Genomic DNA, 23,348 nt, shown 5'->3' on the forward strand with positions numbered 1-23,348 from the left:
GGGAGAGTGGTGAGGGAGAGTGGTGAGGGTGAATGGTGAGGGTGAGTGGTGAGTGGTGAGGGTGAGTGTTGAGGGTGAGTGGTGAGTGGTGATTGGTGAGCATGTCATTGGTGAGGATGAGTGGTGAGGGAGAGTGGTGAGGGAGAGTGGTGAGGGTGAATGGTGAGGGTGAGTGGTGAGGGTGAGTGTTGAGTGGTGATTGGTGAGGGTGTGATTGGTGAGGATGAGTGGTGAGGGAGAGTGGTGAGGGAGAGTGGTGAGGGTGAATGGTGAAGGTGAGTGGTGAGTGGTGAGGGTGAGTGTTGAGGGTGAGTGGTGAGTGGTGATTGGTGAGGGTGTGATTGGTGAGGATGAGTGGTGAGGGAGAGTGGTGAGGGAGAGTGGTGAGGGAGAGTGGTGAGGGTGAATGGTGAGGGTGAGTGGTGAGGGTGAGTGTTGAGGGTGAGTGGTGAGTGGTGAGGGTGAGTGTTGAGGGTGAGTGGTGAGTGGTGATTGGTGACCGTGTCATTGGTGAGGATGAGTGGTGAGGGAGAGTGGTGAGGGAGAGTGGTGAGGGTCAATGGTGAGGGTGAGTGGTGAGGGTGAGTGTTGAGGGTGAGTGGTGAGTGGTGATTGGTGAGGGTGTTATTGGTGAGGATGAGTGGTGAGGGAGAGTGGTGAGGGAGAGTGGTGAGGGTGAATGGTGAGGGTGAGTGGTGAGTGGTGAGGGTGAGTGTTGAGGGTGAGTGGTGAGTGGTGATTGGTGAGGGTGTGATTGGTGAGGATGAGTGGTGAGGGAGAGTGGTGAGGGTGTGATTGGTGAGGATGAGTGGTGAGGGAGAGTGGTGAGGGTGAATGGTGAGGGTGAGTGGTGAGTGGTGAGGGTGAGTGTTGAGGGTGAGTGGTGAGTGGTGATTGGTGACCGTGTCATTGGTGAGGATGAGTGGTGAGGGAGAGTGGTGAGGGTCAATGGTGAGGGTGAGTGGTGAGGGTGAGTGTTGAGGGTGAGTGGTGAGTGGTGATTGGTGAGGGTGTTATTGGTGAGGATGAGTGGTGAGGGAGAGTGGTGAGGGAGAGTGGTGAGGGTGAATGGTGAGGGTGAGTGGTGAGTGGTGAGGGTGAGTGTTGAGGGTGAGTGGTGATTGGTGAGGGTGTGATTGGTGAGGATGAGTGGTGAGGGAGAGTGGTGAGGGAGAGTGGTGAGGGTGTGATTGGTGAGGATGAGTGGTGAGGGAGAGTGGTGAGGGTGAATGGTGAGGGTGAGTGGTGAGTGGTGAGGGTGAGTGTTGAGGGTGAGTGGTGAGTGGTGATTGGTGAGGGTGTGATTGGTGAGGATGAGTGGTGAGGGAGAGTGGTGAGGGAGAGTGGTGAGGGTGAATGGTGAGGGTGAGTGGTGAGTGGTGAGGGTGTGTATATATGTAAGGTTATTAAGAAATATATTTTTCACCCGGGCAACGCCGGGTACTTATGCTAGTATGAATATAAAATAACATAAAATGTCCAAACATCCTCCTGCCGAAAAAAATACCTGCAAATTTCTGTATTGGGATTACACATAGCAACAAATAGCCCCTTCCTGTGAAAACGTTGCATGATCCTCTTGATAAAGCAATTTAAACAAGTGTAATAATAATCGGCAGTCCACTACCCACATACACCTGTCGTGGCATTTACCATTGGCATTCAGAGTATATGTGGTGAGCTAATGAAATGTGTATTGTTACTTCAGACTCTTTTTGTACAGCCCTTTGTCAATCGACTGCCTGTAATGGGGCTTGTTTGACTACTTGACCATGCTGGCCACAGTGCGGGTTGGTTGAGATCTGCCACTGATGTTAGCCGTGGTCAGGAATCTAACTCAGGTTACTGGGTTCATAGGGAAATGCGAGAACCACCGACCCACGGCTCTCCACCCCAAACCGTGTTGTGTTTTTGGCCAAATATGTATTCACCAGGCTAACGTTTTTCTCAAGAAGTCACCATACAGAGCGAACATTTGGAGTGGTGAAACTTTAAAGTATTTGTGCGGTAATGTCCACACGGGGTGGGGTTTATTTTCACGGTGACATAAGGCACTTTGAGAGAGACGTGAACGTAATATAAATAAATAGGTTGAAAGGGCTTATTTAGATTACCATTCGAGCATTCTGCACTTTGGCAACTGTAATGAACTCTGATTTTCTCGTGATTTGAAGAGGACAACATGTGCCCATGTCCATTCGGCATTAAGCAAATATCGGCTCTAAAGACATGCAGAATAATACTTTTGTTACTCGTCCGTTTGAAAGCACAGTAAATGTAATATGCATTTTTGTGTGATGCGGTTATTTTGTCTGCTTAAACATACGTCCATGCATGTGTATACCTGCATAATGAGGCATAGTTCACTTTGTAAATCCGTGGGTGCTTTGCAAGCCCACAATCCCTCCAGTGTTGGTGAAGTGTCACCAGGGTGAGCCCTAACTGAACACAGCTGGTACTTGAATAGGCATGCAGCGGATTTGCTGATGGTCCACGTCAAAGATGTGGAATGTCGACCCCGGGCACAACTGGCAACGTGGGTGAGCCTGCCCGAACACGCCAAAGAGTTTGGCGAAACATTCTTAAACTGCGAAGTGTTGAACTTGGACTTTATTACATCCTCAGCACTGCATGTGTAACTCCGTTCAGACATGGTCCAGAACTACACCGCACCTTTTATCATCTTCCCCCGTCCTTTATGGAATTTCCCCGACTCCCACCAATCCTTCATTTCTCTCAACGGTCTTCCAACCGACCCCTCATCTGTAAAAACAAAAAAGAGCTTTATAGCTCATCGTATTCCTCCAATACAGTATAAATAAATATTGTTTTATTCCCCCCATGCTCATTCAAATGTACCCTGACGACCAATCAGATTTGAATGGTTTCACCTTCCAATTTAGATCATGTTCCATATCTCCTCGCCAATGACAGTCGAGAGCACGCTCTTACGCAAACTTGTTCAGCCCAGCGAGTATAGGGACATCGATTCGATGTCATGATTACGTTTTAACAAATCGATTTTTTTGTTTAGCCAGGTGAGAGCTAGGGGTCGGCACGGTTTGGCTCAAACCACCAAACCGCGGTTTGAACCGAACCAAATCGGTTTGGTTTGGCTCTGTTTGAACTGGTTCGGTTTGGTTTGGGGCTACGAAAACCGACTCGGTTTGGCTCGGACAGGGTGGAACCGGCTCAAACTAGTTTGGTTCAAGCCAACTTAAGAGGTTTGGTTTAGCTTAGTTTGGTTTGGTTTTGGTTTGGTTTGGTTCAGTCGTCGCTGGTTTGGTTTGGATTGCTCAATTTGAAACCAGTTTGAGTCGGTTCAAACCGTGCCGACCCCTAGACTACTGAGAGCTCACGAGACCAAGATAGAAGAGTCGCTCTCGGTCTCCGCCTAAACGAAACTTCACCACACAAGTTGAGACTGAGGGCATGGCTAGTATCACGGACGTCCTGGAGCTCTTCTCTGAGAATGACCCGGATTAGGGGGTGGCGAGATGTGGGTTCGATCGCAACCCTGACACCTTCATATTTGTACTTTGCGTGTGTCTCTCCCTGTGGTAGCGTGGCTTTTTTTTTCTTGGTTCTCCGGTTTTTCCCCTCCACGTAAAAAAATATGCTTTTAGAGTATTTGGCTGCTATAAATGTCCACGTGATAAGCCATTTCACTGGGCTATAATTTGTGGCCACGTCGCTTCTCAAAAATAACTATATAAGCCTGATTTGAAACTTTCGTGACTGCAGGAATCCATACTCTTTGGTTCTTTCGGTGAAGTAACGTAGGTATAAAATAAAACAAATCACGACGTTTCGATCGCAACACAAGCGATCTTCATCAGGTGGAACAACCACAGCAAGAAAATTCTGAAGTAGGTGAGAGCTGCCGTAGGCTAGAGGTTATATAGGTAAGAAAGGGGGGGAGCAAGGGGGAGAGATAGAGGGGGGGGGGGGCTGTGGGGTCGGGGGGGAGGCTGTGTGAGCGCTCAGGGAAGAGGACGTGAGGCTGGGAGGGGAGTTACCGAAAGAACCAGAGCCTTTTAAGCTGTGGGCCTTACCTGGCAAAATAAAAAGTGTAGTGTTGGAAGCTCAGCAGCTCCTCCCACCTCGTCTCCCACCGTTGCCTTGTAGGAGTGCACTACATAATACTGATGTTATAATAAATTATTTTATTAATGAAATAAGGTTTAATAATCTTATTTCATAATCATGTATGAATTATTATTATGAGTGCTATTACCAAGACCCCAATAATGCCTCCGATATTGCTCGTATGAAAAAAATAACGCTGTTAGGAACGCATCTCCATATATTCAATGGTATGACCCCATTTATCGGCGATTCTATTTGCGCTCACTTCTCCAGGAACGCATCTTGGGTGATAAACGAGGTCTGCCTGTATTTGTGTAATTTAATATTATTCTCCTCTCGGCATCCCTTACATCTGCAGCTCATTAAATGGAATGTAAAACCAATATTTATATGCATCGCATCAGCAATGGCATAAAATGTTCCTGCTATCCACAGTTGAATGAAAATGGGTAGAGTATTTGACAAATGGAGATGGTTCTAACTGGTAAGGTACGTTTTATCTTTGCTGTTGTGGACAAGATGAAGTAGCCCAGGCATAAAGCTTCCCCGACTGCACCTCATACAGTGACATGAACCAGACGTTTACTGACATTACTCACGGATAAGATGGTCATAACGAGCAGGCTTCATCTTTTCCATGGTGTTACCGGCAAGGCGACGTAGCGGGGGCCGCGGTGGCAAGATGTTCACTACCTCGCCGAGTATACAGGAGGTAGTGGGTTCGATCCCGACTGACGCCTGCTATATATTTGGAGTTTGCGTGTCTCCCCGTGGTCGTGTGGATTGTTCTCTGGGTCCTCCGGTTTTTTCCTCTACAATAAGAAACACGTCTTTAGAGTGTGTCTGCTATAAATGTCCACGTAATAATCTACTTCGTTGAGCTATCAATTGTGGCCAGGTCGCTTCCGAAACAAGAGCTATGTAATCTCAGTGGGTTTTACGTGGTAAAATAAAAATAATAGTTTAGTTTTAGTGTGTTAACTTTGGGAGTCATCGTTTGTGCGGAGGTCTCGTATCCTTCAACACTGCAAAACCTTCCACCTCCATCTGTGCGGCAGCTGCATCTCACATTTCCTCGCCTCCTTTTGCTGCTAAGACACATGCATTCATCAGATCTTGATTCTACCACTGCATGTTTCATGTAAGCCCTCCCCAAATGAAATGTTTTCCTCTGCTTTTTAATTGGTGGTATGCTAACGTCATTATCCACAAAATTAATGCTAATTCAGTCTTAATGTTGTTTTTATCATAGCCAAGAGGATAAAGTGCTGATTGTGTTTAGTTTGTTGTCCTTCCCCGCATCTGTGTTTAGCACGGTTGGCTGCGTACGGTGCGAAAGAAGCTCTACATGCAAACAAGATTGTCCATGCATCATCTACACCAGTGGTTCTCGGCCGGGTGTCGGCGGACTTCTGGGGGCACGTGGGGTGATTTATACTTGTGTGAAATTATATCATACATGAGAGTCATTGGTGAACAATCATGTATGAATCTGCCAATATTGAAATAGTTATAATAACATGTAAATCTATATGGTAACCTATACCGATATAAAGACCTTTCTACACTCATTGATCCTAAACAATTTTCTAGAGCAGCCAGCGAGCGCGAACAAGTAACGTCATGCATGCAGAGTGTCCGTTGATTTTTTTTTATTCGCTTGCAGTTACTAGCTCGTTAGGATACCTCACAAAATGGATAATCGATTAAAATATTTATGTTAATCATGCATTTATTTATTTCTCAGAACCATGTTGGGTCAGGCAAGGGGGGGGGGTAACTCGGTTGAAACAAATATCAACACAAAGTTTGATAACCACTCGGCTACACCATCTCTCCATATATCTGACACAAGATGTTAACTAAAAACCGTAAACGGTGCTGTTTTCTATCGAGCGTGATTGGCAGGGGCTGACTAATGGGCCATTCTCGCCAACAACTCGTCAAATCTGTGGGAATTTGCTAAAGAATGGTGTATGCTGGTAAGTGGATGTCAGAAATCGTCCCTTTCCCAAGCGAATGTTGTTAATGTGTGCCAGTTTCACAACCCTGAACGGCAGATTTTATTTTTAGCTTGGACACAGAAAAAAAATGCACAAACTTCCGTGAATACTGGGATCTTTTATTTTGCAGCATCAAATAACTATATTATAAAAACTATTTCTACTGTAACAATCAAATTGAACTTGCAAAAAAACATCACAAGTTTGTCTTTATAAAAAGGCATTTGAAACGAATGTAACATCATGGCAATAAAAGCGAGAACAACATTAACGTTATGTGCAGGAAAAGCAAAGTGAATTGAAAAACAATGACTTTTGGAAATTGGCATTAGATTCAAAGAGTATATTCATTGAACAATTAAGCATGTTTCGTTGATTAACTTCGTAACATTTTAGATGTATTTGATTGTACTTCACATAGTGAATGTGAAAAATTAGCATTATTACAATTTTTGCATTTAAGAAGCGAGCACTTTCTGCAGGGCGTTAAACGTTAGATTCCATATGTTAATGTGTTGGTGAGCACTTCCCAGCTCACTCAATGGCCACCAGCCTCCCAGCAGTCACGGCAGGGAGGGCGCGGCGCTGAGCCTTGATCTTCAGCTTCCCGTCGTCGGTCAGGCAGCAGCTCACGCTCTGCGGGTCCACGTCCTTGGGCAGCTGCATCGCTTCGTGGAACTCCTGGTAGCTGTGGCTGTAGGCGCCGCTGCCTTCGCGCTTGACCTCACGACGTCCGGCCACCACCAGCTTGTCTCCAGACACCTTCATGGCCAGCTCCTGTGGGGAGAAGCCCTGCACGTCCAGGGTCGCGACAAACCCGTCTCCCTGCTGCCGCTGAGCTTCGATCTGGAACGCGGCACTCACGGCCGGCTGCTGCTGCAGCGCAACTCTGGGGATGCCCGGAGCCCACGAGTGGCTGCTGAGCTGATCGACTCCACGGAAGATTTGCTCCATCCTCTCGATCTCGCTCTTCATGTCTCGCTCCAGCTGCTGGAAGAGGCTCTTGTCGTGGAGGTTCCAGACCGGCCAGCCAGGCCAGATGCTCTTCTCCATCACGTGCATTGGAGGGAAGAACACGTTCATGTCCATGATCGTTTACTTTGAAGGAAGTCTCCGAGCTGTAGAGGACTGCTCTGTCTTCTTGTCCGAGAGTGGTCTGCTCGCACAACTAGGGCAGCAATTATATAGCGCAGGTAATGCGAATAAGCGTAAGCCAGCATTTGCGGGAACATTCTCACTTTAAGGCTTTAGATGAGTCATGTACAGGCACGCCTTAGCGAGAATGAAGTCATTGTTTTTGGTGAATCAGATAGAAGCTTCTCCGGCTTTGGTGTCTCAAAGCAGAGAATGCAGGCTGCATGTTCCGTAGACTTAGTAACATCTAACTTTGCAGTTTTCTACATGGTCTGTTTTGTTCGTCAAAAAAATGAGACGAGGGCTATTTGCTAGTTTATATCGAGTGAGCTCCACAGGAATGAAGACATTAAGGATGAGTCCCGATTACCCATAATACTACACCAACCATTAATATATGTAATTTGCATCAGGGTTGCAACAATGGCAATGCAGTGCATCTACTCTCATCTGTTATCTTAGCCATGGCAGCGGATCCATGATTATTGCTGTTGTCAGTTTGACACAAAGGCTTTCGCGACCAATAGTATTCATAATCAACGTTTTTGGGTTTAGATCGCGTTATTTATAAATGTGTCGTAACCCTCCACCACCCGACACGGCCAATCAGTACAAAAATTGGTAAATCTTGTGGTTTCAAGCTTCAACACACCAGTGGGCTAAAGCAGTAAACTATTTGTCTTTTGTCAACGTGATACTTTTTTACTGATTGGCCGTGTCGGGTGGTGGAGAGTTACGACACATTTATAAATAACGCGATCTAAACCCAAAAACGTTGATTATGAATTGCTGTTGTTGTTGGTTTTGGTTTATACTAATCGTGTTCCCCAACCTCTTGTCCATTCCCAAAGCACATTCGCTTCACATTGTCACAATCCAAGTTCGTGCCACTATCCAGCCCATTACGAGACTGCCAAAATGAAAAGATGTGGCATTATCCCGGACAAACTCCACGAGCCTGACTTCATTTTTATATGGCCATGAAAAACGATTTTGAAGAATGCTCATAGTTTCAAAAAAAGTTACACTGTTGAACATCATCTGCATTGTTCGAACTCTGAAAGTAACCTATTATCTTCAAAATTGCTTGAATTTATTCTTTCTCATGGCATAATTTTCAGGAGCCAAATTGTCAAGGTCTGCTTGCCATGAGAGGGCTTCAGTGTAGAGTTTGTCTAGTGTTGCTATTCCTGCGTTGAAGGAGCTCAGACGTGTATTTTTACTACATGATCCATAGTTTGGTTTTGCATGGTCATAATCGTACTGTGGCTTGTCTTTAATTTACCATTTGCATGTATGTTAGTTGAACTTAATTCTAGATTTGAAGTTTTCGTGACTGCAAGGATCCATACTCTTTGGTTGTTTCGGTAAAGTCACGTAGGTAAAATAAATAAATATAAACAATATAATGAAAATAAGTAAATTAAATCACGACGTTTCGGAGGCAACACAAGCTTCCATGATCACCGTATGTAGCCAACTGTGTTAATCGGAGGTGTATGGGAAGAACTGGCATAATGACCCCTTATTCATGAAGGAGATAATGCGCATCGGCCTGTTGACGTTTTGATGAGGTTGATGGTTACACCAATGTCTCCAAGAAGGAATCTCAAAGCCAGGAGGTGTGATGTTTGGGTTTCAAATGCGTTTATTTTGGACGCACGTGTTGTGCCACTGTTCACCAGCGTTATTCCAGATCTGGGTGATATTCTATGATGGTGACAGCGCGAGGTACATTGTTGATGCCTTCGTTGATGGGTAGGCAGGTGGTTGTTGTTGTTGTTGTTGTTCCTGGAAAGAAAACGTGTCAACTCCTTTGCAGTTTGCGCGATGTCTCTGCGGATATTTGGTGGCAGATTATTCGCCAGAACAGGGAGGCCAGGGGATTGGTGTCGGTTTCGGTGTTCCGGTAACGATGTACATTGTGTTAATTAATTGTGCATCTGGCAGATTGCTGTTAAAAAGTATACTCATTCTCCCCAGACTGCCCTAAGTGCCCCCGGGCACCATCCAAACTTACATCCACGCCTTCTGGGACTCTCCCACCATCAGGACATTCGATGATAAAATAACCAATCTGTACAACGTGATGTGTGGCACCGAGATACTACCTAGCATTGAATCCTCCCTCTTGGGCCTTAAACCCCAAGGTATCACCAGGCACCAATACACCCTTTTCCAAGCATATACCATTTCGGTTAGAAAGACCATCATTGGCTCAAGGAATAATAACGGGGCCCCCTCTTTCGCCCTCTGGCACAACTCCCCTATTCGCCATAGTCGCTTTAGAACACCTGAGTCTTAAACTGAGGAATATGGAAGGGGAGTTGTCCCATATCTGCGGCCACCTCATGAATGCCACTCCAGAGACCGTGAGTTTACTCGACTGGACTTGAAATGAGACTGACTCCTGTTGTATGTGTCGGGTTATGAAATTTTGATAAAAATAATAAAAATTAATAATTTTCCGAAAAATACGCAAATCGCATTAATTATGTTAATGTGTGTATTAATATGCATAGATTATGATGATGCGTGTAATTATATGCATAAATTATGATAATCGCTGAGATAATCGTAGTAATTTATGCGGATGCTTGCGACGATGTTAATGTGTGCAGTTGTGATAATTAGGCTCAGCTTCGTTTATCCAGAGTTGTCAATCAGGATAACACGATTATCATCGATTAAACGTTTACCGATTATCCTAGTGTGTGTTATGATATTTAAGGTCACCAGTTCAGATCTCATCAGGATACAGCTCTTATGAATAAGACAGTTTTGCATGGACTTGGAAAGAAGCACTCGAACAGTTGGTGTTAAGCAATTTTAATTCTAAACAAGCACATGACACTCTCTTATGCGAAAGCAGGTATACGTCAATAAATTCATGGGCAAGATTATGCAATTAACGAAAATGAATGACTAAAAATACTTCTTCATTGGCGAAATTATGCAGTTAACGAAAATGAATGACTAAAACATTTCTTATTCATGTAACTCGACGGCAGCACTGCTTTGCACGATCAGTTGATATTGAACGCACCACCTCGAAATGGCAACCCTTTTTGAAACACAAAGATAACTTTTGAAAGTCTTATTCGTGTGCGTGTTGTGTGTGCGTTGTCCCCTCGTAATATTAATTGTGTCGTTAGCTTGTGGGGTGGGGGAGGGATTATACAAACAGCGGCCAGAGAGGTTCTCTTGTGTTGGGCGTGGCCGCAGCGAGCGCCTGCTGCTCCCTCGCTCAGCGTGTCGCTCGGCTTGTGCGCTCTCTCTCTCTCTCCACCGCTGGATGACGAGTTGGCACGATGCTGTCCTTGAAGATGCTCGGTCGCTCGTGTCGCTCGGTGGCGCTGGGTGTCGCTCGTTGGCGCACAGTGGCGCACGGTGGCGCACGTGCTTCCTTGGTGGCAGCCCCCGGCTTCTCCACTGCTCGATTGATTGTTGAGTCGGCACGATGCTCGCCGTCGCTCTGGGCGTCTTGTGTGTGCACACTGGTCGTTGGTCGGTGTGCCCTCAGGCACACGGCGCATTCGATGGCGCTGTCCTCTCCTTCCCAGCCGTTTGACCAGGCTTTCTCCACTGCTTCGCGCTCTCTGCTTTGCACGCTTGGTCGACGCTTGGCGATCTCCGCCCTTTTACAGGTTGATTGCTTGTCGTCACTCGTCACTCTCTCTGCTCCGTGCTTCCTTTGTTCGTGCAGCTGCCAGCTTCACTCGCACTTAACTTCGTTCTGCGAGAAGCGACACCTGCTATCGGCATCGGTGTTTCGTTTCCTCACGACGCTCCGCCAGCCGGAGCACGGCTGAAACCCAGCCCCAACTCAGGTTGAACTCAGACTTCTGCGACTCGAACGACTCCTCCTCGTTCCATCACTTCTCGAGGCACAACCGCCCCAGCTCTCTTGCGAGCCCCGTCGCAACGCTGCGTCGCAAGCCGAGTTGTGAGACCGAGCGCCTCGGACAGACTGCTCTCAGACTGTCACTTTAACGAAGTCTCGTCGTCCCATCTCTTCTCGAGGCACGACTGCCACAGCTCCCTTGCGTGCCCCGTCGCAACGCTGAGCTCGACTCGGACTGACTCAACTTAGACTGTCCTTTCGCGGTGTGCGCCCGTGCCTAACTCAAAACGTGACTCCCCTCTCTTCGCGTCTCTTGCGAGAGAAAACAAACAAGACAGAGCGAGAAGAAGCAGACACCCTCCCCCCTTGTGACCTTTTGCTCCCTCCTTGCCCGTCAGACCCCGCTGGAAGACAAAGGTGGCTGAGGAGATGTTTGTAATACATTTATGTGGTCCTGTGTGTTACATTTATTCTTGAATTATATTTTATGAGTTCCTTCGGTCTTAGTATCGTGGTAATCATTCGTCTATGTTTAATGAATATTCGTAATGATTCTCGTCACATTATTATTTTGGCTTCGCCAAGTTTAGTTCTCCAGAGATTGGTGTTTATTCTGAGTTATATTTTAATGTCCTGAGGTTAAGCGTAATTATGTTTCCACTTAAGCTTTCTGGAATTCGTACTCTTTAGTTTTTATTTTTATTTTTTTGGAAGGTCGTGTAGGTAGGAAACATATAATAATAGAAAAAATATTATTGTTTGTTGGTTAATTATCTTTGTTAAGTTTCTACTTTTCGGTAAGGAAAACGTTAAGAAAACGCGAAGTTTCAACCGTTATTTATTCTGCCCTTATCTGTACATCTCCAGATGTCTTGGGAGGCTAGTCCATACATCTTTTGTCCATCTGGATGTCCATGACCTCTTTGTGACCGAACTCTCAACATTTTAACCGCCCTCCATGTTTCATGGATTCCTGGTGTTCTTGTGAGGAGAAGTGAGTTGTTTTCATTAATTAATAAAAAAAAAGGTATATATATATAGATTAATTTTTTTTTTGAATTGTTCTTAATTAAAAAAAAGGGTATAGACACAACAATCCGCCCGTTTGAAAATTATCAGGGGTCGATTTGGCCACTGGCGAATTTTCAAACCAAGTAAATGCCCTTTTTTTGTGTTATGAATCTATAAGCCGCCCTCACTCTCGGCGGTTATTTCTTACGACGCGCGCATATGTATCACAATCGTAACATGGTTACATTTGAAATAAGCAAAAGAAATAAAACACAACGTTAAACATCGGTACTAATCCATAACGCATTCCTTCCAAAGCGCGCGCATATGTATCACAATCTTAACAAGGTTACATTTGAAATAAGCAAGGAAAATACAACAAAACTTTAACATCGATATCACCAGTTACATGGTTCTCATACATCATAACTCCGACGGATATTAATTTTTTTGTTTTTGTTAAATCCTGGGAAACGCTAGGTAGCGGTTTCGAACGCATTTTTGCGTTATTTTCCTCCTGTTACATCCTTGCAATCTTTTTACCAAGTTCCGAGTGTCTGGTTTACCACTTATCACTTTGATCATTCGATCACGGTTTTCCGGTTCGTTTTTGTAATTTCCCCTCTCACTCTCTCGCGTCGTGGGAGTGTGTGGTGTAAAATTGTGCTGCACATAATCAGAATTCGCGCACACAACCAACTTCTGTACTCCGTCATCACTGGCATTCGCTCTCTCTGCGATTACATGCACATTTGCCGAGTCAGTGTGTCGATTTAATTCTGTCCCTCGTAATGTTGCCCTCTTTGTTTTTACGAGTGTGTTGGATTTCAACACCATTCCCGATACGTCATGGACATTCGTCTCCATTTTAGCACTCCGATCCACATAAATTTTGGTTTCCCTTGGATATTTTCCATTCAAAGTCTCATGCCTGCGCTCCTCAGGGCGTGTCTCTGCTGTCTGTTTTTGTACTGTCCGATCACGCTTCAATGCAACCCTGTCCTTGTATTCGATCCGCGCGTCATTTACGGTAGCACTGTCCACGTTTTTGCCCGCCCTGTCACTTGCAGCCTGCTTGTGTTTCCCATTGAGCTCCGGGTTTAACACCTCGGCGGATGGGGCGCGTGTTGGCCGCTCGCTCGCGCTCACTGTGGGTTGTTTATCATGTATTTGGACCGCATTCTGTGTTATTCCTCTATTCCCTCCTGGTATAGCCGGTGGAGGAATTGGTCGGAATTGGATCGATTGTGTTTGACCTCCCATCCTGCGATTTCTCTGAATGTTCGCATCCATACCTCCGCGGTCTGTGTAACACCTTCCCGCTAGGTGGTTATCTTGCCATCTCTGTGCGTAATTTGAACCTTGCGTGTGTCGTGGGATGGGGTGTTGATATGGTTCTGCTCTGAACCTCTCCCTCCTGCGATTCTCGTACAATTTTGGCCCAGTGTTTCTCCCATTTGGGTGCCAAATTTTTCCTGGATTGTTACCTTGCCATTTTTGTGGGTAATTTTGACCTTGCGTGTGTCGTGGCATGGGGTGTTGATATGGTTCTGTTCTGAACCTCCCCCTCCTGCGATTCCTCTGAATGTTCGGCTTTGTGCCGCTCTCATTCTCGTGCCAACCTCTCTCTGGGTTATTTTGCCATGTGTGCGTGCGTTTTTGCTCCGTCCTGCATTGTGGGACTACTCAGTGATTGAGATTACTCTCTGAGAGGCTGGGTTCTTTATCCCTCTCCCTGTGTTCTGGATCCGAATTATGATTCTTAGCTCTGTATAACCATGCCATGTACGCCTTGCTCTCTATGCGGCGTAAGGATGCGGTTTCTGGATTCAAAACCATTCTCACCCTTTCTGTGATCTCTGGGCTCAAGGATTCAAAAAACATAATTTTGAACATTTTATCTCCTTCGTGGTATTGATTCACATCGCCTGCATAATACGCTCTTTTAAATTGTACGAGGTAGTCACGTGGATCTTGGTCCATGCCCTGGGTCATCGATTTTACAGCATAAAACCCCTCAGTGAGTGTCGAATATTCTCCAAACTTCCGAATCACTGCCAGGCTCAGTTGTTTAAAATCATTTCTAACCTTGTGTGGTAGTGACTTTACCCATGGAATATAATCTTTATGTAAGCTTCGTTTCAACAAACTCGCTTTTTCATCCCGTCTCATCAGCCCTCTAATCATTGCCTCCTCTTCCACTGTCGCGATATGTGTATGTATATCCATGGACTTATTGTGGGGGTCAAAATCGGGAATTCTGACTAGAGCCTTGTCCATCAACTTAAGGGTTTTACTGATGAATAGGTATTCCGAAAGTTGATTGCCGACAGCGTCATCATCAAACAAGTTATCATCAGGCAATCTGTCACTTTGGTCTGTGCTGTGTCGCTTGTGTTTAAGTGGCGTGCATTTTTTGTGTGCGCGCCCAGTGCTGTGTCGCTCGTGTTGCCATTTCCCTTCAGTTTTTGCCTCTGCCCTTAGTGGAGCATGTCCTGTCGACTTTACTTTAACATTTTGCCTCCCTCTATCTGTGAAGTTGTCAATCTCACATGTTTTTGTTTGCATATGTATCTCTCCATCCCTTCTCTCGAATTGTGAGGGTTTCCCTTTGTCAAGGATTTTTTGCTCGATATTCATAATTTTTTTGCGATCAGTCCCTTGACTCTGTCCCCGTACCCAAGAGTGTGATTTACTGTTACTTTCATATTTATTCTGTGGATCAACGTCTGTGAGTTTCGCTGGTGTCGCGAGCACTGATTTCTCCTCCCTTACGATGGTGTGAGGACATTTTTCCTCGTTTATTAGAGACGATTTCTCTCCCGTTTCCTTTCCAAAATTTTCCTCATTCCACAATCCCTGTCTGTATGCCTGTGTGAGAAGGCATGAGTCCTGACCTGCCTTCTCTGCAGTTTTTGCATCGTGTTCGCCTTTGTTACATTTTATCCAGTCACTTAGTTTCCCTCGAGGTGTGTTCGTGTTATCGATACAGCTCCCTTCCCATATGTCTCTCTGACTGTACTGCTTTTTAACAGATTGGTCGGTACGTTTTAATACGAGCTCGCAGTATCCCGTAACCCATTCAAAAATTATTCTTAATCCTAGCATCTTAGGTATGGCAAGAGTTATTTTGACATTTCCTTTTTAGAGTGCATATAAAACAATTAAGTCACAGAGGGTAGTCAGTTTGAATCGAGCTATTCTGTACTTTTCCGATTCAGAGTGCGTACCTCTAACACCATTTATCACAGGATGCAATCGGTTTGATACGGTATTATCTTAATTCCACTGTCTTTTTTTTTTTTTACCTGCTATTCTGGGTTTTAACCTCAGAGGGCGCTTTTTTTATTCCGCCCGTTTACAATCACAATGCAATGTTTGATCCCGATATTCTGGTTAACACGTAGTGGTTCATTCCATCATCCATGCAAAACACTGTCTGTGAGAGATCCCGGACGACGCCACCCATTATGTTGTATGTGTCGGGTTATGAAATTTTGATAAAAATAATAAAAATTAATAATTTTCCGAAAAATGCGCAAATCGCATTAATTATGTTAATGTGTGTATTAATATGCATAAATTATGATGATGCGTGTAATTATATGCATAAATAATGATAATCGCTGAGATAATCGTAGTAATTTATGCGGATGCTTGCGACGATGTTAATGTGTGCAGTTGTGATAATTAGGCTCAGCTTCGTTTATCCAGAGTTGTCAATCAGGATAACACGATTATCATCGATTAAACGTTTACCGATTATCCTAGTGTGTGTTATGATATTTAAGGTCACCAGTTCAGATCTCATCAGGATACAGCTCTTATGAATAAGACAGTTTTGCATGGACTTGGAAAGAAGCACTCGAACAGTTGGTGTTAAGCAATTTTAATTCTAAACAAGCACATGACACTCTCTTATGCGAAAGCAGGTATACGTCAATAAATTCATGGGCAAGATTATGCAATTAACGAAAATGAATGACTAAAAATACTTCTTCATTGGCGAAATTATGCAGTTAACGAAAATGAATGACTAAAACATTTCTTATTCATGTAACTCGACGGCAGCACTGCTTTGCACGATCAGTTGATATTGAACGCACCACCTCGAAATGGCAACCCTTTTTGAAACACAAAGATAACTTTTGAAAGTCTTATTCGTGTGCGTGTTGTGTGTGCGTTGTCCCCTCGTAATATTAATTGTGTCGTTAGCTTGTGGGGTGGGGGAGGGATTATACAAACAGCGGCCAGAGAGGTTCTCTTGTGTTGGGCGTGGCCGCAGCGAGCGCCTGCTGCTCTCTCGCTCAGCGTGTCGCTCGGCTTGTGCGCTCTCTCTCTCTCTCTCCACCGCTGGATGACGAGTTGGCACGATGCTGTCCTTGAAGATGCTCGGTCGCTCGTGTCGCTCGGTGGCGCTGGGTGTCGCTCGTTGGCGCACAGTGGCGCACGGTGGCGTACGCGCTTCCTTGGTGGCAGCCCCCGGCTTCTCCACTGCTCGATTGATTGTTGAGTCGGCACGATGCTCGCCGTCGCTCTGGGCGTCTTGTGTGTGCACACTGGTCGTTGGTCGGTGTGCCCTCAGGCACACGGCGCATTCGATGGCGCTGTCCTCTCCTTCCCAGCCGTTTGACCAGGCTTTCTCCACTGCTTCGCGCTCTCTGCTTTGCACGCTTGGTCGACGCTTGGCGATCTCCGCCCTTTTACAGGTTGATTGCTTGTCGTCACTCGTCACTCTCTCTGCTCCGTGCTTCCTTTGTTCGTGCAGCTGCCAGCTTCACTCGCACTTAACTTCGTTCTGCGAGAAGCGACACCTGCTATCGGCATCGGTGTTTCGTTTCCTCACGACGCTCCGCCAGCCGGAGCACGGCTGAAACCCAGCCCCAACTCAGGTTGAACTCAGACTTCTGCGACTCGAACGACTTCTCCTCGTTCCATCACTTCTCGAGGCACAACCGCCCCAGCTCTCTTGCGAGCCCCGTCGCAACGCTGCGTCGCAAGCCGAGTTGTGAGACCGAGCGCCTCGGACAGACTGCTCTCAGACTGTCACTTTAACGAAGTCTCGTCGTCCCATCTCTTCTCGAGGCACGACTGCCACAGCTCCCTTGCGTGCCCCGTCGCAACGCTGAGCTCGACTCGGACTGACTCAACTTAGACTGTCCTTTCGCGGTGTGCGCCCGTGCCTAACTCAAAACGTGACTCCCCTCTCTTCGCGTCTCTTGCGAGAGAAAACAAACAAGACAGAGCGAGAAGAAGCAGACACCCCCCCCCTTGTGACCTTTTGCTCCCTCCTTGCCCGTCAGACCCCGCTGGAAGACAAAGGTGGCTGAGGAGATGTTTGTAATACATTTATGTGGTCCTGTGTGTTACATTTATTCTTGAATTATATTTTATGAGTTCCTTCGGTCTTAGTATCGTGGTAATCATTCGTCTATGTTTAATGAATATTCGTAATGATTCTCGTCACATTATTATTTTGGCTTCGCCAAGTTTAGTTCTCCAGAGATTGGTGTTTATTCTGAGTTATATTTTAATGTCCTGAGGTTAAGCGTAATTATATTTCCACTTAAGCTTTCTGGAATTCGTACTCTTTAGTTTTTATTTTTATTTTTTTGGAAGGTCGTGTAGGTAGGAAACATATAATAATAGAAAAAATATTATTGTTTGTTGGTTAATTATCTTTGTTAAGTTTCTACTTTTCGGTAAGGAAAACGTTAAGAAAACGCGAAGTTTCAACCGTTATTTATTCTGCCCTTATCTGTACATCTCCAGATGTCTTGGGAGGCTAGTCCATACATCTTTGGTCCATCTGGATGTCCATGACCTCTTTGTGACCGAACTCTCAACATTTTAACCGCCCTCCATGTTTCATGGATTCCTGGTGTTCTTGTGAGGAGAAGTGAGTTGTTTTCATTAATTAATTTTAAAAAAAGGTATATATATATAGATTAAAAAAAAATTTATTATTTTTTTTTGAATTGTTCTTAATTAAAAAAAAGGGTATAGACACAACACTCCCCTCCCTCCCGCCCCTTCTTTACAATTTTCTTCCCCGAAGAAAAGGGGATCTGATGCACCACGTAACACACAACGCTACGGTCCTGCACGTCCCCGTTGGTTGTCTGTCCCAGCCGCCTATCTCGATATGCACCACTCACCTGTCGCGTGGTTGGATCAATACAAAATTATTATTTTTAAAAAATATACACACTAGAATTAAAATCCGCCAATACTGGACATCTGTGAAAAATGGCTTCATAAGCTCGTCGGATTCCTCCAATAGAAATAAAGATTCTGATTCTGAAAGTGGATTCCCAATCAATGCTCCACATTACCATGTTTTTATAACAGATATTACCGTACTGCATGGAGTACTACACTATTCTTTTAATGATGCAAATTATATGCGGATGATGTTCCATTCATAATGGCGCACAAGCACAAATGACAACAAACTCCACATTCGGCCATAACATTGCTTTGCATGTAAAATAAATGTATAATGGGCCCGAAACGTTGGTTATTAGAGTTTGTTCATTCGGAAGGGCCATTGCCTGAAAAGTCTATCATTTTTTTCATTCAAGGCAGTGTTATTTTTCTATGAAATTATGCTCCACTGATGACACGTGTAATGGGTATGTGGAATACATTACCTTGGGGTGCTGCCCTCTGGTGTCAGGAGCAACCCCTTGGGTGTGCGAGTAGGGACAGTGGCAAGGGAGGGCACCACGTTGGCGAGATGTTAACTACCTCGCCTGGTATACAGGAGGTAGAAGGTCCGATCTCGACCCTGACGCCTGCTGTATATTTGGATTTGTAATGTTCTCCCAGTGATCGCGTGGATTTTTCCCCGGGTCCTCTGGTTTTTCCCACCACATTTAGAATAAAAATGCGTTGAGTAATTGGCTGCGATAAATGTTCACGTGATAAGCCACTTCGTTGAGCTGTCATTTGTGGCCTGGTCGCTTCTGTAAAATAGCTACGAAGTTCAGCGGGCGATACCTGGTAAAATATAAAATAAATAGTTAAAAGTCTCGCTCAACAAGCTGCTGTCACATGCAGCTGTATCGAGTTACTGTCACGAGTGGAATCTTGCTGTGGGTCAAGTACTGGTGGCATGAGAGAAATGTTCAGAGGAAAATATAGCTTGGTCCGCACACAGCGTCTCTTTCACAGGGCAGATAAACCATTGTATTGTTACGGCTGCAAATCTGAATTTTAAGGATATGACAAAAACTTTATTTCAAAATGTATTTTTTAGAAATATATTGACGAAAGCCACAAATTATATTGAATGTGTACTGCATACAATATTAACAGTAAGAGCTCAAAGCAGGAACGTACATGTACAACTAAATAACTATATTCGATTGTAAACAATACATTGCTTAAAATATTGTACTTATTGTTGCCCCGTAAAATGAAACATTCTTAATCTAATGAGTCGCATTGAAAATAACGTCCAGCGGCATGTTAAAATTACTATGCAGCGTTTGTTTGGACATAGCGGGTGTTAGAGAGTTGATCTCATCATTTGGGGATGTCGCGCTCACGCTGCGGTTTTACTGAATATTTTAATTTTTTTTAAGTGCCATGGTTACCACGTGAAACCGCGTAGCAACATTTTTAGGGTTACATTTTTTAAAAGAAAATGTGTAGTTGTTTGAAACGCTCAGAAACGACTTCATGGATGAATTTTAATTCAAATGTAAGTACATCTGAAAGATAAACTATAACACTATAGGAATTGAAGGGCATTTTATTATATTAAAACCATTCGTCATTTTCCATTGCCAAAAACAGTGTAGTATTGTCAATAAATATTTAGATTCAGTTATAAATGTATACTATGTGAAAAATAGCAATGTATAACAGTGAAAAATACTTGAAGATAACATTCAGCATTATCTTATATTGCAATATATGAACGTGTAATGGCAAATTAAAACGATGCGATACAATTTGACAATCATGTACAGCGATACACTTACTCCAATGGACTTTAATGTGAACGCTGAAAACGTAAATGTTAGTGAACATATCGTGAATAGAAACTGACTTAACAAAATATCCACGTAAGAAATCATGAATGAAGCAGGTTGCTGCAATGGATGCTCCAGGCGCCACTCTACGCGTGAGTGGAGCCAGTGGACTGAGTGGCCGTGCCAGGAGTCGATGTCGCTGGCTGCACAATGGCCACCACCCTCTCGGCCGCTGCAGGGAGGGCGCGGCGCTGAGCCTTGACCTTCAGCTTCCCGTCTTGGGTCAAGCAGCAGCTCACGCTCTGCGGGTCCACGTCCCTGGGCAGCTGCGTCTCCCTGTGGAACTCCTGGCAGCTGTGGCTGTAGCTGCCGCTGCTGACTTCTCCGCTCTTCACCTCGCGCCGTCCAGCCACCACCAGCTTGTCTCCAGACACCTTCACGGCCAGGTCCTGTGGGAAGAAGTCCTGCACGTCCAGGGACGCGACGAACCCGTCTCCCTGCTCCTGTGGATCTTCAATCTGGAACCCACTGCTCACGGCCGGCTGCTGCAGCAGTGCGTCTCCGTGGCTGCCCGGAGCCCACGTGTGGCTGCTGAGCTGATCGACTCCACGGAAGATTCTCTCCATCCTCTCGATCTCGCTCCTCATATCTCGCTGCAGCTGCTGGAAGAGACTTTCACCGCGGGGCTTCCAGACCGGCCAGCCTGGCCAGACGCTCCTCTCCATCACGTGCATCGCAGGGAAGTAAACACTCAGGGCCATGCTTGTTGATGTGCTTCACAGTGAGGCTCGCTTGACTCGCTTGAGCTGTGTGCGCTGCTCCCTCCTCCGATGATGCTCTGCCAGTGCAGCTACAGGAGCTGCTTTTATAGCCCTGGCCGTGCTGACGAGCAGATGCCAGGGGGAGCCAGAAGCGTCCAGAATGACGCAGCTGCCCCCAGGGGCTTCCCTCATCGGCACAGAATCAAGAGCGTGACTCGTGTCTCGGACTGCAGTCTGTGAGCAGTTTACTGCCATGGAATTCACTCTGCACTGATAATTCACTCTGCACTGATAATTCACTCTGCACTGATAATTCACTATGGAACACGATATTTGTTCCTGGGTAATAAGTGTTATTTTCTAATTGCTTATGCCTCAAAAGTATAGAAAATGGCTATTATTCACCACAAACTTTCCTTTTGTGACCAGGACTTTACGGAATAACTCAAATGCACACGTTTTCTCATTGAAAATAGGATAATTTCTAAATATCAATGTCCTGGTCAAAAAAGCAAAGTTTGTGGGGAACAATAGCCATTTTCTATACTTTTGAGGCATATGCAATTAGGAAGTAACACTTACTACCCAGGAGCAAAAAATGAATTTCGTCACACAGTGATATAATAAATGTAAAATAGAGTGATGTGCTATTCTATATTGAATTGAAATTACAACACTTTGAAGGCTGATACAAACCGACCCTTACATTCTCGCTTACACAGCACAATGACATCATCAGCCTTATCAGGAAAGACTGAGGCACACAGTGAGATGAGCATAGCCAACGAATGTGTCTTACTTTAAACTTTATTAATGCAAACTATGAATTTTGTACAATGTTATTTTTAAAATTTACGTAATGCTAAAGTTGGCAGCGTGAACTGGATGCTATTGTAGTGAACTTGTCGCAGAATGCAGCCTGAGACATGAGTCACTGATATTTTCTGCGGATGAGGGAAGCCCCTGGAAGCAGCTGCGTCATTCTGGACGCTTCTGGCTCCCCCTGGCATCTGCTCGTCAGCACTGCCAGGGCTATAAAAGCAGCTCCTGTAGCTGCACTGGCAGAACATCGGCGGAGGAGGGAGCAGCGCTCACAGCTAAAGCGAGCCTCACTGTGAAGCACATCAACAAGCAAGCATGGCCCTGAGTGTTTACTTCCCTGCGATGCACGTGATGGAGAGGAGCGTCTGGCCAGGCTGGCCGGTCTGGAAGCCCCGCGGTGAAAGTCTCTTCCAGCAGCTGCAGCGAGACATGAGGAGCGAGATCGAGAGGATGGAGACAATCTTCCGTGGAGTCGATCAGCTCAGCAGCCACACGTGGGCTCAGGGCAGCCACGGAGACGCACTGCTGCAGCAGCCGGCCGTGAGCAGTGGGTTCCAGATTGAAGATCCACAGGAGCAGGGAGACGGGTTCGTCGCGTCCCTGGACGTGCAGGACTTCTCCCCACAGGACCTGGCCGTGAAGGTGTCTGGAGACAAGCTGGTGGTGGCTGGACGGCGCGAGGTGAAGAGCGGAGAAGTCAGCAGCGGCAGCTACAGCCACAGCTGCCAGGAGTTCCACAGGGAGACGCAGCTGCCCAGGGACGTGGACCCGCAGAGCGTGAGCTGCTGCTTGACCCAAGACGGGAAGCTGAAGGTCAAGGCTCAGCGCCGCGCCCTCCCTGCAGCGGCCGAGAGGGTGGTGGCCATTGAGCAGCCAGCGACATCGACTCCTGGCACGGCCTCTCAGTCCACTGGCTCCACTCACGCGTAGAGTGGCGCCTGGAGCATCCATTCCAGCAACCTGCTTTATTGATGTTTTGATTGTACGGATATTTTGTTAAATCAGTTTCTAATCACGATATGTTTACTAATATTTACGTGTTTCAGCGTTCACATTCAACTCCATTGGAGTAAGTGTATCGCTGTTCATGATTATCAAATTGTGTTGCATCGTTTTAATATCCCATTGCACGTTCATATATTGCAATAAGATAATGCTGAATGTTATCTTAAAGTATTTTTCATCGTTATACATTGCTATTTTTCTCATAGTATACATTTCTAACTGAATCTAAATTTTTATTGACAACACTGTACTGTTCTTGGCAATGGTATTTGACGAATGTTTTTTATATATATAATAAAATGTCTTTCAATTTCATGCAACAGTTGCACTGTTCTTTTTGTCTGCATTGTGTTTGTTTCATCGTTACTGTGGATCAGAGTTCTGGACACAGAATTCCCCAAAACTAAGACAACCGGTAACGCCGCCTCATTGCTCCCTGTCCATGACAACTCCCAAGGTGCCAGGCTCACGCCGTCGGCCCTGCCTGTGTGGTCGTCCTGTCCAGTCACTCCGCACTCAGAATTGGGGCCGGGGTTGCAATGGTCTACGTGAAATGTTACCACAAATGCCATTTCAGTTATATCGTCCTTCAACTGTTAACAAATCATACTGTTGTAATGCGAGCATAAATGTGGTTGCTGCTGGACTCTGGCCCAATCACACGACCCGGGGTATTGGGGGCGGAGCCCGGTATGGG

At 45.6% G+C, this 23,348-nt stretch overlaps 3 protein-coding genes across 3 annotated transcripts; 1 reads left to right on the forward strand and 2 right to left on the reverse strand.

Moving 5' to 3' along the window:
- Positions 1-6,195: 6,195 nt before the first annotated feature.
- LOC144733572 (heat shock protein 30-like) lies at positions 6,196-7,256 on the reverse strand. Its single transcript, XM_078615586.1, has one exon. The coding sequence runs from the start codon at positions 7,179-7,181 to the stop codon at positions 6,627-6,629; it is 555 nt and encodes a 184-aa protein (XP_078471712.1). The 5' UTR covers positions 7,182-7,256; the 3' UTR covers positions 6,196-6,626.
- A 12,186-nt stretch (positions 7,257-19,442) lies between these two features.
- LOC144733586 (heat shock protein beta-11-like) lies at positions 19,443-20,882 on the reverse strand. The gene has a single exon (XM_078615610.1). The coding sequence runs from the start codon at positions 20,822-20,824 to the stop codon at positions 20,210-20,212; it is 615 nt and encodes a 204-aa protein (XP_078471736.1). The 5' UTR covers positions 20,825-20,882; the 3' UTR covers positions 19,443-20,209.
- Positions 20,883-21,904: 1,022 nt separating this feature from the next.
- Positions 21,905-22,914, forward strand: LOC144733578 (heat shock protein beta-11-like). The gene has a single exon (XM_078615598.1). It carries the CDS (start codon positions 21,962-21,964, stop codon positions 22,574-22,576), a length of 615 nt encoding a protein of 204 aa, XP_078471724.1. The 5' UTR covers positions 21,905-21,961; the 3' UTR covers positions 22,577-22,914.
- The last annotated feature ends 434 nt before the right edge of the window (positions 22,915-23,348 follow it).

Source organism: Lampetra planeri, chromosome 2 (assembly GCF_965212315.1).
Source record: "Lampetra planeri chromosome 2, kcLamPlan1.2.h2, whole genome shotgun sequence".
NCBI lineage: Eukaryota > Metazoa > Chordata > Hyperoartia > Petromyzontiformes > Petromyzontidae > Lampetra > Lampetra planeri.